A 16,954-nucleotide genomic window follows, 5' to 3' on the forward strand; every position below is an offset into this window, starting at 1 on the left:
CCGATTCTGAGATGATGCCCTCTTGTCCTGGATTTTCCCATGAGGAAACAATTATTGTAAATCTCCGTGTCAAGCCTCCTAAGAATTGGTTATGTTCAATTATGTCACCTCTCCTCATAAGACGGTCCCTCCATAACCAGGACCAACCAGGTCAATATTCTCTGGACTGCATTCAATAATAGCATATTTTCTTTGGTAAGGAGATCAAACTTGTTCAATTTTCCAGATGTGGCTCGACTAGTTCCGCGGTTTAAGAAAGACTTTGCTTTTTTATAGTTCATTCACTTCCAAATAAAAAGGCCAACAGTCCATTTTCCTTCTCAATTACACAGTGAACCTAGATACTAACTTTTTATGATTTATGGACAAGGATCCTGAAATCCCTTTGTACTGCAGCTTTCTGCAGTCTATTTCAATATTAAGCTTGACAATTCTTCCTGTCAAAGCACATAACCTCATTTTGCCCATTTACTCAACCTGTCTATACCTCTTGACTGTATCAATCTCACAAATTGCCTTTCCACCTATTTTTTGTCATCTGAAAACTTGACAACAGAACATACACATCAATCTAACCCACACCCACCACACCCATGGCCCAGTTCGAGCTCCTGTGGCACTGATCAAACAAAATCAGCATGACTTCATGAAGGACGATGTTGTGTGTAGCAACTTTATTAAAAAGGAATTAACAAGCAGGATAGATAAAGGGGAAAACAATGAATGCAATACATTTGGATTTTCCCGAAGGTGCTTGGTAAGATACCACACAGGCTTGCTCATAGAAGGAAGCACGGTGTTAGGTGACATATTAGCATGGATAGAGGATTGGCTAACTAATAAAAAAGGTCAGAGTTGGGATAATTGCCATCCTGAAAATGGCACAATCTGTAACTACTAAAGTCCATCTCCAATCCTTCACCCCTCCCCAGACATGGACAGCCACATCTTCTTGACTTTGCTCTCAGCACAGTGCCTTTTCACACCTAAATTTACACCCATTTTTGATCTCTCTCCCCTTCACCATTAGCAACCCACTTGTTTCTAGCTCAGCACACTCCATCTGTTCCACTTGCTCCTTCTCCTGTCAAAAGCATAAAGTATACCTTTTCCAACCCTTTTCAGCTCTGAAGAGTCATATTGAACCTGGAAAGTTAACTCTCTCTCCACAGATGCTGCTAGCACTATTTTTAAAAGTATATCTGTGACAATGCTGTAAGTGCAATTAAAATATTGCACAACACCTCTATGGTATCCTTTTCACAATCCTCAAGAGGAGAACTGGTTTACCGCAAGAACTGCTCTTAAGTGTTCAAAGTATATAGCATTCACCTTAAAGGCTCTTCTAGATGTTACTGAATACAAGTTAACACTACTGGTCACTTACATAGACTAGTACAGTAAACTTTGTTTAAAAATTAGTTTGATTACTGGATCATCCCCCAACAGAAACCAAAAAGAATTTAACACTTGAAAAACTACAGATCATACTTATTACTTGACCTTATACTTCCTCTTTTATAGAGATTGTGAAACTAGATGAAAGCTTTGAAAAAAAATAGAGAACTGTTTCCATTTGGAGACAAAATCCTGAATGCACAGAAGCGTTTCTCAAACAGCTCTGCATTATGAAATGGGCATCAATCCTGTTCTTTGCTCCCAGGTTCAGTACTCCAGCTGTCTCTTTAGACAGATCTTTCTCTCCCCCACCACATTTTAATAGGCTAGGGTAGAATAAGGTAGCTTCTAAACTCAACATGTTACTTTGGAAACTGATCTGCTCTTAGACTTTAACCTTTAAATCAGTTTCTGAAGTGTACAAACACTGCGTAGAGATTGAATGTTTCAACTAGACAGCTCACTTAAAAAAAAAAAAAGTACAAACACAAATTCTCAAAGGCTCTTAGGGAGGTTCTATCAAACTTATAGAGTATAAAGGCGTAGAACTGTACACAGGAACGCAAACCCAGGTATTGTAGCATCAGGAAAAACAGGCTAATGTAAAATACAAACTATAGCATGTTGTTATACAAAATTATATCCTGGTAAATCTCCTTTACACCCTCTCCAGTGCTATCATATCCCCCCCCTATAGATGTGGGCTCCAGAATTGCTACAATAGTCTGTGGCCTAGTCAAGATTTTATTCAAACTGGAAGATCACTCAACAACATACTACCAAAATTATCAGTGCAATCTCAACTGTTTTCAGCAGAAACATGAACAAAATAGAGAAGCTAAATTATCTTAGTTTAATTAGCAGCACTTGCACACAATAATGGAATGGAGAATGAGGATAGATAGAAGAGAACACTGCAGGTTTAGATAATAATTGCAGAACAGATTGTAAACAAGGAGTACTGCTGGAACCATGCGGCCAGAATTCAGAAATAACCACTGCAACTGAAGATGAAAACAGCAAGACCAACTGTTCAGACTTACAACATAACAGGGAGTCAAGACCCAGATACATTTCAAATGAACTTTCCAAGATCAAAATTCATGAGAAAGTGATGCTTTTGGGTCTCCCTCCACAATGCGACATTCCTCAATCACCTGTATTAGGTTATCAACTCTAAGATTGTGACTAATCTATACAAAAAAAATTCTCAGACTCATGTTAATAAAACTGTCAAATTTCTCTGTTCTGCATAATGTAACACTACCAATGTGAATTGAAAGATTAATCAGAGGAGCTGGTGTTCGTCTATGTCTGATACAAGGACTTCTGACTCTTCATCACCACCCACATACTCCAACCAGTGTGCGAGAAGTAGTAACAAATTAAAAAATACACAAGGTCATCACACATTACTTCCAAAAAGTAACCTTCAAACAGTGGGATTTGCCCAAAAGCTTTGATACAAGTTTGCGCTTTTCATTTTGACACCAAGAACTGTACATAATGCACATCCAAGAGAAAAATTAAAAACCTGAAGGAAAAAACCCCAAGAAACCACAGTGAAAATTCAGAGGTTGGAAGTACAATTAAATTGGATTTCAAAATTTTGCTTCATTGGATCTTCATCAAGTAATTGCAACGTCAAAAACAGTACAATACAATAATTTACTCCCCATACTACTTTTTGATCACAGAAACATGTATCAATGTGCTGTTTGCTTAACAAAGCAGAATTATCTACCTTGAAACTACTTGCTTTACTTGTTTGAAAAGCAAAAGCTTTAGCATAAAAAACATCTTATTCCAACTTCTGACCGTATTCAGACGTATGCTATCAGAAAAATTGATACATTTAGTATATATTAGCGCAATAAATGTCATTGCGATGCACGTCATCTAGTCTGACCCACAGTTCAAGTACGGATTGGAGAGTTGTACTGATAGATGCAACCTTTCGGAGAAGGTGTTAAACCTGTTTTCAGGCGAGCACAAAAACTTTTGTGCCTAAGTGCATGCTCAGATTCATTGTCAGATTTTTGGTTTCCTGCGGTTCTTATTCTGGAAGATATGTGATGCAATGCTGAACACAAACATCCAATTCGCATGTACCCCCACCCCTATTAGTAACAGGGCTGTGGATAAAGGGGAACTGCAGAATGTATTGTGCTTAGATTTCTGGAAAGCATTAGTAGATGCCATAACAAAGACTACTGTAGTGAACAAAAGATCATTGATTGGGAATAACATTATTTTCTATTCATTCGGTGGGGGAGGGCTTCGTGATTGGGCCAGCATTTATTCCACATCCAATGTGTCCTTGAGAAGGTGGTGGCGAGCTGTTTCTTGAAATCCATTTGCAGGAGGAATACAGTATCATTAGGGAGGGAATGCCAGGATTTTGATCCAGCAATATTGTGGGAACTGCAACACATTTCCACGGAAATGTGACAAGTGGTTTGTACAGGAACCTGCAGGTGATGTTGCCCTTATCCTTCTAGGGAGTAGCAGTCGGGGGTTGTGAATCTCTGGAATTCCTGATGGCGTGGGCTGTAGAGAATGACTGATAAGAATATAAGGTTGAGACAATCAGATTTCTAATCAGTAAGGGAATCAGTGTTGATGTGGAAGAAGCAAGAAACAGCATGTGATCAGCCATGGTCTCACAGAATGGCAGAGTAGACACAATGGGCTGAATAGCCTACTTTTGGTCGAGAAGGTGCTGTTTCAGGAGCTGTGTCTGTGCATTGCTGCAATACACCTGGCAAATAAAAGATATGGACTGTTTCCCGTTAACTAGCTACAGTAATAATAAATGGCTCAATTTCTGGTTGGCAAGATGCTGGTTACGGGGATCAGTGCTGGAGCCTCAACATTTCTTGTACATTTATAACAATTATATCAATGACTTGGATGAAGGGGCGAAAGGTAAATTTGCTCATGACACAAAAAGAGGAGTAAGAAAGTAAGTTGTAAAGAAGGCATGAGGCTTCCAGGCAACTTTACCTTTACAAAAGGGGTACACAGGACAAAAAGCAAGGTTCAAAAAGGAGTCATATCAGACTCAAAACGTTAACATGTTTTGCCCATTTCTCCACAGATACCGGCAGACCTGCCGAGTTTTTCCCAGTACTTTGTTATTATTTCAAGTCTGCTGTATCCACATCCACTTTTATTATTAAAGCAACAAAGGTTACACAGGGCATTGGTGAAGATAAAGACAAAGCATTGCATATAATGCAGGTCTGATTTTATAATATAATATGCAGATTAATATCTGGAACATGTGGATTGCCTCATGAGGAAAGGCTGGACATGCTAGGCTTGCATCAGCTTGAATTTAGAAGATTAATAGGCATCTTAATTGAAAGATGATCCTGTTCGGTCTTCACGGGGTGGATGGGCGTTTCCTCTTATGGGAAGATCTAGAACTAGGAGATTGCTGCTTTATTTTAAGAAGTAAGGAGTTCCTGATTTAAAACAGAGGAGGACAAATTTTAAGGATCATGAGACTTTGGCCTCATTCCTCAAAAAGGCAATGGAAGCACAGTACTTGGTCTTTTTAATGTGGTGGTAGATGGATTCTCAGTAAGCAAGTAGGTACAAGGTTGTCAGACGTAGGCTGGAATGTGGAGTAATCAGATCAGCATAACCTTACTCAATAGAGAAGCAGGCTCAGAGGTCTGAATGGACTACTCATGCTCCTAAATAATATATTCATGAACCAACTGATCCAGTGCCTTAATAAATATGGCAAGTTTATTTCTCTCCAAGATAATTCCCATTGCACCAAACATCACCCTTTGAAAATTGACAAAACAAACCAGTTAAATAACAGCTGGAAACATTCTTTTATTCCTGTCATTTAACTTTGCATTAAAAAGCTTATCTCCAGAAAAGATTTAACAGTTTTGGAATGAATAAGTAGGATACTTATTGAGAAAAGCTATTATACAGATACTCTGGATGAAGTTGCCAGTACACAAAATCAAAATCAAAGTCAAAGTCAAAGTCGAGTACGTACAGCAGGTTCAAAATTATTGGACAGACACTGCAAAAGAACCAAAACAAGGAACAGACAAAACATTAAAAAAAATGCGTGGCTGACAAGAACCCATTGCTGATTTCAAGTAACGTCATTAAAATTTAGATGTGATAGTGTTGAACTGGGGAGGACAAGTTCACAAATCACATGACACCAGGTTATAGTCCAACAGGTACATTTGACGTCACAAGCTTTCGGAGCGTTGCTCCTTCGTCAAGTGACGTCACCTCACTTGACAAAGGAACAGTGCTCCAAAAGCTTGTGATTTCACATAAACCTGTTGGACTATAATCTGGTGTCATGTGATTTCTGACATTAAAATTTAGATTCTCTAGACACTTTTGTTAAAATTTGATCATAGGATCTGGGCATCACTGGCTCGGCCAGCATTTTTTGCACATATAACTGCCTAGAGGACAATTAAGAACCAGCCACTTTACTGTGAGCCTGGAGTCAAAGGTCAGACCAGGCAAGGATGACAGATTTCCTTCCCTAAAAAGGCATTTGTGAACGAAAATGGGTTTTTACAGCAGTCAGTGGTCGCCAATAGGCTATATCTTTTTATTGAATTAACATTTGATCATCTGCACAGGTGAGACTCAAAACAATTTCACCAGAATATTAAATTGGGGTTCTGGATTAATTATCCAGTGACATCATTATGCCACCACCTCCCTTATGTCCAAAAAGAACATTACTCCAGCTTTAAATAGACTAGCAAAGCCAAAATAAATTGGCAAGCCAAATACCAAAGATTGTTATTTTTTTCCCCCCAAACATTCACTCAAATCTCATTAGTTTGTCTAAGATATCTGAGCACAAATGCTCAGATTGGATAATATTGGAGATTCATGGATTAGGTCTCCCATTTTGCCCAGAGAGATGCACCACTATTCAAATGAGATCATGACTGATCTGACAATCTTCAGCTCCATTTTTCTGCTTTTTCCCCTACAACCCTGGGTTTCCTTGCAGAGTAAAAATTGGTCTCTCTCAGCCTTGAATATACTTAATGATTTAGTTGCAACAGCCCTCTGTGGCAAAGAATTCCAGATTCACTTCCTTCAGAAGAAACTCCTTCCCCTCTATCTTAAACATGCGACCTTTATTCTAAGATTATGCCCGCTGGTCCTAGATGCTCCCCCAGGTGAGCACAACCTTTCCACAAGGACAAGATTCCAGGCAAGTTGACAAGGTATGTTGTTTCAACAAAATTTCCTCTCATTCTTTTATATTACAATAAGGACATATTTAGTCTACTCAACTTCTAAGACAGTCCCTCCATGCCTGGTCTCAGCTGAGCGAACTTTCTCCAAACTGCCTCCAATACTTGTATATTGTCTTTGTTTAGACAAAGCAACCCAAACTGTTAACAATATTCCAACTGTGGTCTGACTTGTTTGTCTAGTTTTATCAAAACCTTATCAACGCCCTTCAGAGTGTCTCCCACAACTCATCCTCACACCCCGCCCCTGCAATAACAACCAAAAAAGAATCCCCCTCGTCCTCACGTACCACCCCACCGACCTCCGGATCCAACGCATCATCCTCCGACACTTCCGCCATCTGCAATCCGACCCCACCACCAAAGACATCTTTCTTTCCCTCCCCACCCTTATCTGCTTTCCGGAGGGACAACTCTCTCCGTGACTCCCTTGTCCGCTCCACACTCCCCTCCAGCTCCACCACACCCGGCACTTTTCCCTGCAACCGCAGGAAGTGCTACAGCTGCCCCCGTACCTCCTCCCTCACCCCCATCCCAGGCCCCAAGAAGACTTTCCACATCAAGCAGATGTTCACCTACACATCTGCTAATGTGGTATACTGCATCCACTGTGGCTTCCTCTACATCGGGGAAACCAAGCGGAGGCTCGGGGACCGCTTTGCAGAACACCTACGCTCGGTTCGCAATAAACAACTGCACCTCCCAGTCGCGAACCATTTCAACTCCCCCTTCCATTTCTCAAACGACACGTCCATCCTGGGCCTCCTGCAGTGCCACTACGATGCTACCCGAAGGTTGCAGGAACAGCAACTCGTATTCCGCTTGGGAACCCTGCAGCCCAATGGTATCAATGTGGATTTCACAAGCTTCAAAATCTCCCCTCCCCCTACCGCATCCCAAAACCAGCCCAGCTTGTCCCCGCCTCCCTAACCTGTTCTTCCTCCCACTTCAAGCCGCACCCCCATCCCCTACCTACTAACCTCATCCCGCCCTCTTGACTCGTCTGTCCTCCCTGGACTGACCTATCTCCTCCCTACCTACACTCAGCTTTACTGGCTCCATCCCCGCCTCTTCGACCTGTCTGTTTCCTCTCCACCTATCTTCTCCTCTATCCATCTTCTATCCGCCTCCCCCTCTCTCCCGATTTATTTTAGAACGCCCTTCCCCTCCCCCATTTCTGATGAAGGGTCTAGGCCCGAAACATCAGCCTTCCTGCTCCTATGATGCTGCTTGGCCTGCTGTGTTCATCCAGCTCTACACCTTATTATCAAAACCTTCTTCCTTTTATACTTCATCCCTTTGAATAAAAAGGCCAACATTCCATTTGTCTTCCCTATTATCTGCTGAACTTGGATGCTAGCTTCGGGATTTCATGGATTAGGACTGCTAAATCCCTCTATTCCATACCATTCTGCAGACTCTTTCTCCATTTAAATAACATTCAACTGCTCAATTCTTCCTGACAAAGTGCATAACCATTTCTCCACACTATAATCCATGTTTCAGGTTTTTGCTCATTCACTTGACCTGTCTAGGTCCCTTTGTAGATTCTGTCATCCTCATCACTTGCCTCCCCACGTATTTTTGGTATCATTTGCAAACCTGGTTATAGAACAATTTCTTCAATCATGGCATTAATATATATTGTAAGTCATTGTGAATAAACAGCACTGATTCCTGTGGCACAAAGATTACCATCCTGAAAAATAGTCCTCTCCTCCTTCTTCCAACTGTATTCCGTTAGTCAGTCCTCTATCTCTGCAGCATGTGGCTCACTGGTTAGCACTGCTGCCTCAGCACCTGGGACCCAGGTTTGAATCCACCCTCTGGCCACTGTGTGTGGAGTTTGCACATACTCCTAGGGTCTGCATGGGTTTCCTCGGTGCTCCAGTTTCCTCCCACAGTCCAAAGATGTACAGGGTAGGTGGATTGGCCATGCTAAGTTGCCCTCAGTGGAATGGGAATGGGAGGGATGCTCTTCAGGAGGGACGGAGTGGACTTGTTAGACTGAATGGCCAGTTTCCACACTGCAGGGATTCTATGATTCTATACTACCTTCAACACCATGGACTCCTATCTTAAGGAGCCTCATGTATGGTACCTTGTCAAGTGCCACCTTAAAATCCAAATGTACGTGTAAAAATAAAAATCTCATTTTCCCCTTTCACCCCAAATCTTTATGGCCTCTGAAAACAATACAAAAACAGTAGATTAGATTAACATCAAAAACAGAACTGAAGATCAGAAAAAGTCAGACAGCTTTACAGAGGAAGTGTTTAAAAAGCTAAGAAAATGGAAAACGAATAGAAGTGTTAACTGTTAACCCCACACCAACTGATAAAAATACCTGCATGGAACTTGGACGAACTCAGATGCATCAAAGTGTCTTTCCAATTATTGTACCATGGAACACTAGCTTTAACTGAGCGATCTGATGGAAAACAGAACATGGTATTAATGACTTATTACTGAATTGAAGATCTTGTCGTCTATGTACAGAATGTCCAAAACTAAAAACAGGAGTCATAAAACATTTTTTTGTATCTTTTTCTGTAAAAACTCATTTTTGGCACGTACTGATTCACAAAATAAGTGACTTATTGTATACAAACTCGACTAATCCCACAGGGTGATGACTTGTCAGAGACAATTACAAAGGTGTCACTTAAATCATGTCAGCAAGACTACTATTTTGATTAGTTTCAGATGCTGACACTTGGACTGTAGAATGAAGTCAAAGCACGCTTTTAAATGCTCTCGGTAATGTGAAAATTAGAAGAACAACAATTGTTTCTTTTCATAAATTAGCAATGTTTCATGCTTGAGAGCACTGACAGCACTCCAGTTTAATGACTCACCCTCTAGTGGTAAAAACCATTTGCCTAGCCTTTTTTCACAATGAAAGTTTCATATAACTTCACACTGTTGGCATCACTGGGATTTGCAAATGTTTGCATAAGACAGTTCTGAAAAGGCACTATATAAATGCAAGTCTTTCATGTCCACAGAGCAATCTGAAGCTCTTTTGATGTTTATTCAATACTGAAAATTTAGGAAGTGCAGCAGCCAAATTGCACACCGCCAGTGAGCCACAGCTGAAACAAGGCAAGTAACCATAGTACTTCTAAAGAAATTTCACTCTTAGGTTCCAACATAGCAAACTGGGACTAACTTGAGCACAGCATTCTAATTGTCACAGTCAAGATTATTACGCTCACAAAAATGGACCAGCTGGTATTGTTCTTTCTGATTTTACCAGAGCATGTACACAAGTCACTGAAAGCAGCTCAACAGGCAGACAGTACATTCAGTTTTATTAATAATAGCATAGAGTACAAGAGCAAGGAGATTATGTGGAATCTGTATAAAACACAAGTTTTTGCTAAGATTTATAGCTCGGATTGTGGATGAGGTTGTAGACTTGCTTCCCGACGTTTCATCACCCTGCTAGGTAACATAGTCAGTGAGCCTTCAGTGAAGCGTTGGTGTTCTGTCCCATTGTCATTTATATGACTCGGTTTGCTGGGGTGGTTGACATTACTTCCCATTCTGTTTTTCAGTGCTTTGCATATCAGGTCCAGTTCAATGTGTTTGTCGATGAAGTTCCGGTTGGATGCCAGGCCATACTCACAACCAATAAAACTAACCTAATATACAAAATACCATGCAAGGACTGAAAAAAAAAATTACATAGGCCAAACTGGAAGAAAACTGACAATAAAAGTATACACAAACACCAGCGAGCCACCAAGAAACACAACTAATTCTCACTGGTCTCAATACGCCCAAAGGAGGACACGGATTCAACTGGGACAGCACATCTATAATAGCACGAGCCAAAGAGAGACATGCCAGGAAATTCCTGGAGGCCTGGCAATCCAACCAGAACTTCATCAGACACATTGTATATTGGGTCCAGTTCAAACCACTGAAAAACAGAATAGAAAGTAATGCCAACCACCCTAGCAAACCAAGGCACATAAATAACAAACGGGACAGAACACCAACACTTCAATGGAGGCACATTGATGCTGTTACCTAGCAAGGTGACAAAACGTCTGCAACCAAACACATCAGCTCAGTGAACAAATGCTTGTTCCATCTCAACTGGAGTACTGCATCCAGTTCGGAGCACTATATATTTTAGGATGTGAAGGCATTAGAAAAAAAAAGAGTGCAGAAGAGATTCCCAAGAATTATTCCAGAGTTAAGGAGTTCTATTACATAGACAGATGTATAAACATAGAAGATAGGAGCAGGAATAGGCCATTCAACCCTCTGCAATTCAATATAATCATAACTGGTTGTGGAGCTCAATGCCCTAATCCCCAACTCCCCCATATCCCTTGATCCCTTCAGTCACAAGAGCTATATCTACCTCCTCCTTGAAAAAGCCATGTTTTGGCCTCAACCACTTTGTGGTAGTGAATTCTAGGGAGTGCTGAGTCTATAGTTGAAGAAATTTCTCATTTCAGTCCTAAAAAGGCTTATTCCCTTATCCTTAAGGTCTGGACTCCACCCACTATCAGGAACATCCTTCCTGCATCTAACATGTAGAGTTCTGTTAAAATTTTATAGGTTCATATGAGATCCCCCTCCTCATTCTTCTGAAATCAAAATATGATCCTAACAGACTCAGTCTCTCCTCATACTATTAGTCCTGCCATTCCAGGAATCAATTTGGTAAACTTTTGCTGCACTCCCTCTACAGCAAGAACATCCTTCCCCAGGTATGGAGACCAAAATTGCACACGACTTTCCAAGGCCTTGCCAATGCCCTGTATAATTGCAGCAAGACATTCTTGTTCCTGTACTCAAATCCACTTACTATGAAGGCTAACAAGAGTTTGCTTTCTTTACTGCCTGAGCACTACACTTTAGGACGTGAAAGCATTTGAAAGAGTGCAGAAAACATTCACAAGAATTATTAGAGTTAAGGAATTCTATTAGGTAGACAGACGTATAAACATAGAAGATAGAAGCAGGAATAGGCCACTCTGGACTGAAGATAGAAAAACGATTTTTCAGTTAGTGGAAGGATCAAGAACGAGGGGCCAGACATTTGATATTTTTGGAAAAGGCAAAGGAAGCATGGAGATTAATTAAATTGATAAGAGTAGTAGTATATACAGACTTTGGGGCAGGGTTAGCATTGGGTGAAGAGCAGGTCCAGACATGGCAGGTCTTCTGCACAGCAACCACCAGGAGAATGGTAAGCAGTGTTATAGACAAGATGTGCCAATTTGAAATGATCATTTTCTTTTTTGTAAATAATAAAGATGAATTCTTCAAACCATAATCTTCTATAACACATGTAAATCTACACTAAAAATTCTTTTAAAACTGAACGGAGGTAAGGGGGAAAATCAGCACATGTACTGACACTTCAAGACTTTCCTGATCCTACAACACAAAAGAAGTTGAATATTTTCTGAGCACAATTCTCTTCCATTAAGGATTGTTCAGATTAGACCATAAAATATCTAACTTAAATCTGTTTAAGCAGTCTTACTCTGCATTAAAACAAGCAGTGCTTTATTTTGCAATTTTGATGAGAAGAGTCTGATAGTCTGCATTTTCTTCATTAAGCAGGTTACCTTAGTTTTGGATTAGTTACCAAACCTCTTGTAATTACTTTACCATAATTATTGAAGACATGGATGTCAATTCCCAATGATCCATTACAGAAAACAATTCTATTTACAGCAAGCAAATGGGGCCAAAGGAAAAGCTGCTCAATGAGAGAACAGGTTCAGCCAAGCAGAGGATGGTACTGATTAAATAGATCCCCAAAGCAGCAGAGGACCCTCCAGGTGTCCTGGTGAGGGATGGAGGTGTAAAGGAAGTCACTTATTCGCTTGACTCATTGACACTTCTGCCTATCACTCTTTCACAGACTGCCCCATCTTCTTCACTATCTTCTACCAACACATTTCCTTGTCTCTGCCTTGGTAGAAATCTGTTGCATCAAAACTGGAAAAATAAAAGGGATGTACCTCAGTGGGCTGAATAGTTGATCCTATCTGCACCGTCTTAGATTTCTTTGTTCACAATTGCAAGTTAGTTAAAAGTGAATGCCTGGAAACTTCTCTCCTTTGGACTTTACACGTATGCCCCATATCTGTGTGGGTTTCCTCCCACAGTCCAAAGATGTGCATGTTAGATGGATTAGCCATGATCACTTGCCCAGGGGGATGTGCAAGCTACATGTATTAGCCATGGGAAATGCAAGGTTACAGGGATGGGGCGGAACTAGATAGGGTGCTCTCCAGAGGGTCAGTGTGGCTCGATGAGCCATATGGCCTGCTTCCACACTGTAGGGATTCTATGATCTAAGGCATTACCATACCACTCCTGCCCTTCAAGTCCAGCCTTTTTTTTGCATTTCCACCCCTTACTCACTGAATGATTTCAGAATATCTAGTGCCTCAGCTCCATTTTCCAGAACCTATGGCCGAAAATCCATCATCTCTAACCAGGGTAGATAGCCCATCCCCAATCAATTTCCATTTCACGCTCCTCTTAAAACAGCTATGAATGCTGCATCAACTGAAAATTTGTATGACAGTTGGCCAGAAGTACTTTTGATCAGCAAGGACTTCAAGGCATTCTAAAAAAGTCATGTAAACAGATTGGAGATACAGATCAATTATTATCTGGTAAAGTGGGAGAACTGACCTCAGTGGGCTGAATAGTTGATCCTATCTGCACCGTCTTAGATTTCTTTGTTCACAATTGCAAGTTAGTTAAAAATGAATGCCTGGAAACTTCTCTCCTTTGGCATTCTGTAATGTATGGTATTTCTCTTCCTTGTTTCATTTTCCAAGAGAAGTTATTTCAACGGGAAAGCAATCTTCAGCATTAGGTTTTCCACAAGTCCCAGCTGTCAAAAATCTCAGATTGATGAGATTTGCCTGATGACCAAATACTATTTTACAACTTCAAACCTTCCAATACCTGATACCATGACATTCTGTACAGACATGCATCGGTAAATAAACTGAATCATTACTCCAATTCTACTTGTCAACCTCAGAAGACAGAGGCATAATAAGTGTTTTCACATGCAAACAGTAATTTAAGAGGAGGAATTTGAAGGTATGTACATACAGAAATGCGAACTGGGAGAGCTATATCCACAACTGCTTTAAGCACTACATTCAATGACAAGGATGATGATCTGGACTGGGTCACACGCACTTACCCAAAATATTTTTAACAGCACCACAGAACAATTAGCCTGAAAGAAGTTAACACTAAAATTCCCACTTAAAGTTGTAGTTTTGTTGCTGAAAGTTGATTTTGTGAAACAACTTTAAAGTGAATTACATTTCCCCCATTTTAAAAGCTACAGGAGTCAGCCACAGGGATCAGTGAAAGAAAACATACAATGTGACAAAGATGAGTGGTAAACCAGAAGACTGGGAAAAATTTAAAAGTAGTAGAGGTGAGGGGGAATAAATACAATATTTATCACAAGAAAAAAAAACGCCAAGGAGATTACTGAGGCTAAAGGCACCTGGACTAGATGCGATGCATCCGAGGTCTTTCTAAAAAGGTACCTGCAGAGTTAGTGGAAATCTTCCGAAATCCTTCAATGCTGGAAAAGTTTAAGATTAGAAAAGTGTCAATGTGACACTCATTCCAAAAAGGAGACAAAAGAAACAGGTAACTTAGGCCAGTAAGCTTAACATCCATCAATGGGAAAAGGCTAGAGTACATGAAGAAGGATACAATAGTAGAGTACTTAGAAACACTAAGTATAAATTAAGCAGAGTCAACACGGCTTCACGAAGGGAAATAGAAGCATAGAAGATAGGAGCAGGTGGCCACCATTCACCCCTTCAAACCTGCTCTGCCATTCTTCACGATCATGGCTGATCATCCAACTCAATAGCCTAATCCTGCTTTTCCCCCATAACCTTTGATCTCATTCGCCCCAAGTGCTATATCTAGCCATCTCTTGAATACATTCAATGTTTTGGCATCAACTACTTTGTGGTAATTAATTCCACAGGCTCCCCACTTTTTGGGTGAAGAAAAGTCTCATCTCCGTCCTAAATCATCTAACCCGAATCCTCAGACTGACCCCTGGGACTGGACACACCCACCATCGGAAACATCCTCCCTGCACCTACCCTGTCCAGTCCTGTTAGAATTTTATAAATCTCTACGAGATCCCCCAATTCATCTGATATAATAAAAAAGTGATTTTTAGTTATCACAGTTATTATGGTTATGGTTATGGTTCTGAGAAGGAGTAACAAGCAGGATAAACCTAAACCAGTAGTTGAAATGCATTTGGATTTCCAAAAGAGATGCGATGCTTTATCACACAAAAGGCTACTTAAAACATTCAGAGCTGAATGATGTTAGGGGACTTTATTAGTATTTGCTAGCTAACAGAAGACCGAATTGGGATGAAGAGGCCATTTCAGGATGACAACCTGCAACTAGTGGAGTGTCACAGGGACCAGTGTTAGGATCACAATCATTTACAACACACTAATATCTTGGCTGAGAGAAGAGAATGCGCTATGACAAAATTTGCAGGTGACCCTAGTAGGTATGAAGGCAAGTAGCAAGAACAACGGAATCTAGAGGCATATAGGCAGACTGAGTTCAGCAGCTGACAGGGAAGGCAAACGTGTTCATTTCCAAAAGAACAGAGTATAAAAATAGGGAGGTCTTTCTAAAACTACACAAGGCACAAGTCAGACCACATCTGGAATACTATGAACAGCTTTGGTCTCCTTACCCAGAGATATACTGGCATTGGAGGCAGTCCGTACCCTACACTGCCAGAGCCCTATAAAGCACTGTTCCATAACAATTCCAAGATGTGTTTTCATTTCCCCTTTTGGGGAGAAAACAACGCTACTCCAGATATGAACAGATTTTCTTACAAGAGGAGGTTGAGTAGGTTGGCCTTGTGCTGTGGGAGTTAAGAAGAATGAGAGTAAACTTTATTGCAACAAAGGATTCTCAGAGGACTTGAGAATTGATGTCAAGAGGATGTTTACTCTTATGGGAAAGTTTAGATTCAGAAGGCAAAATCTCAAGGGGAGGGGGGAGGGAGGGAGGAATGAATTTCCTAAGAGGGCAGTGAATCTGTGGAATTCTTTACCAGAGGGCTTAGAGCTTGTAATGTATATGCAAGGCTGCAATAAATACATCTTTTATCATTAAGAGGAAATCAAGGATTGGGGGAAAGGCAGGAAAGTAGATTCAGGGAGTATCAGATCAGCCAGGATATTACTGAATGGTGGAGTAGATTCGATGACCTACATCTGCCCTACATCTTATGATCCAAGATCTAAATGGAGACAGACCAGAGCTCAGGTGCACAAGGATCTGCGTATCCTCATGCATGAAATGCAAAAGATTAACGTACAAATGCGAGTAATGAAGACAGCTAAGAACATAACAGCGCAGTACAGGCCCTTCGGCCCGCGATGTTGCACCAACCTGTGAAATCAATCTGAAGCCCATCTAACTGACACTATTCCATTATCATCCATGTGTTTATCCAATGACCATTTAAATGCCCTTAAAGTGGGCGAGTCTACTATTTTCACAGGCAGGGCATTCCACGCCCTTACTACTCTGAGTAAAGAACCTCCCTCTGACATCTGTCCTATAATCTATCACCCCTCAATTTAAAGCTATGTCCCCTCGTGCTAGCCACCACCATCCGAGGAAAAAGGCTCCCGCTGTCCACCCTATCTAATCCTTTGGTCATCTTGTATGTCTCTATTAAGTCACCTCTTAACCTTCTCTCTAACGAAAACAGCCTCAAGTCCCTCAGCCTTTCCTCATAAGGCCTTCCCTCCATACCAGGCAACATCCTGGTAAATCTCCTCTGCACCCTTTCCAATGCTTCCACATCCTTCCTATAATGCGGTGACCAGAACTGTACACAATACTCCAAGTGCAGCCGCACCAGAGTTTTGTACAGCTGCAACATGACCTCATGGCTCCGAAACTCAATCCCTCTACCAATAAAACCTAACACACCGTACGCCTTCTGAACAACCCTATCAACCTGGGTGGCAACTTTCAGGGATCGATGCACATGGACACCGAGACCTCTCTGCTCATCCACACTACCAAGAATCTTACCATTAGCCCAGTACTCTGTATTCTTGTTACTCCTTCCAAAGTGAATCACCTCACTTTTCCACATTAAACTCCATTTGCCACCTCTCAGCCCAGCTCTGCAGCTTATCTATGTCCCTCTGTAACCTGCAACATCCTTCCGCACTATGCACAACTCCACCGACTTT

The 16,954-nt window shown here is 41.1% G+C and overlaps 1 protein-coding gene across 1 annotated transcript in view; it reads right to left on the minus strand.

Annotated features, from left to right (window-relative positions):
- Nucleotides 1-9,099, minus strand: part of LOC125488390 (trafficking protein particle complex subunit 8-like) — a gene marked incomplete at both ends in the record, with an annotated part of 35,785 nt that extends 26,686 nt beyond the window's left edge. Inside the window, one exon of the mRNA XM_048621427.1 lies at nucleotides 9,016-9,099. Coding sequence (XP_048477384.1) covers nucleotides 9,016-9,099 — 84 coding nt within the window. The remainder of the gene's footprint in view (nucleotides 1-9,015) is intronic.
- Nucleotides 9,100-16,954: the final 7,855 nt, after the last annotated feature.

Source organism: Rhincodon typus, unplaced genomic scaffold, assembly GCF_021869965.1.
Source record: "Rhincodon typus isolate 14 unplaced genomic scaffold, sRhiTyp1.1 hic_rhity00000653, whole genome shotgun sequence".
Classification (NCBI taxonomy): Eukaryota; Metazoa; Chordata; class Chondrichthyes; order Orectolobiformes; family Rhincodontidae; genus Rhincodon; species Rhincodon typus.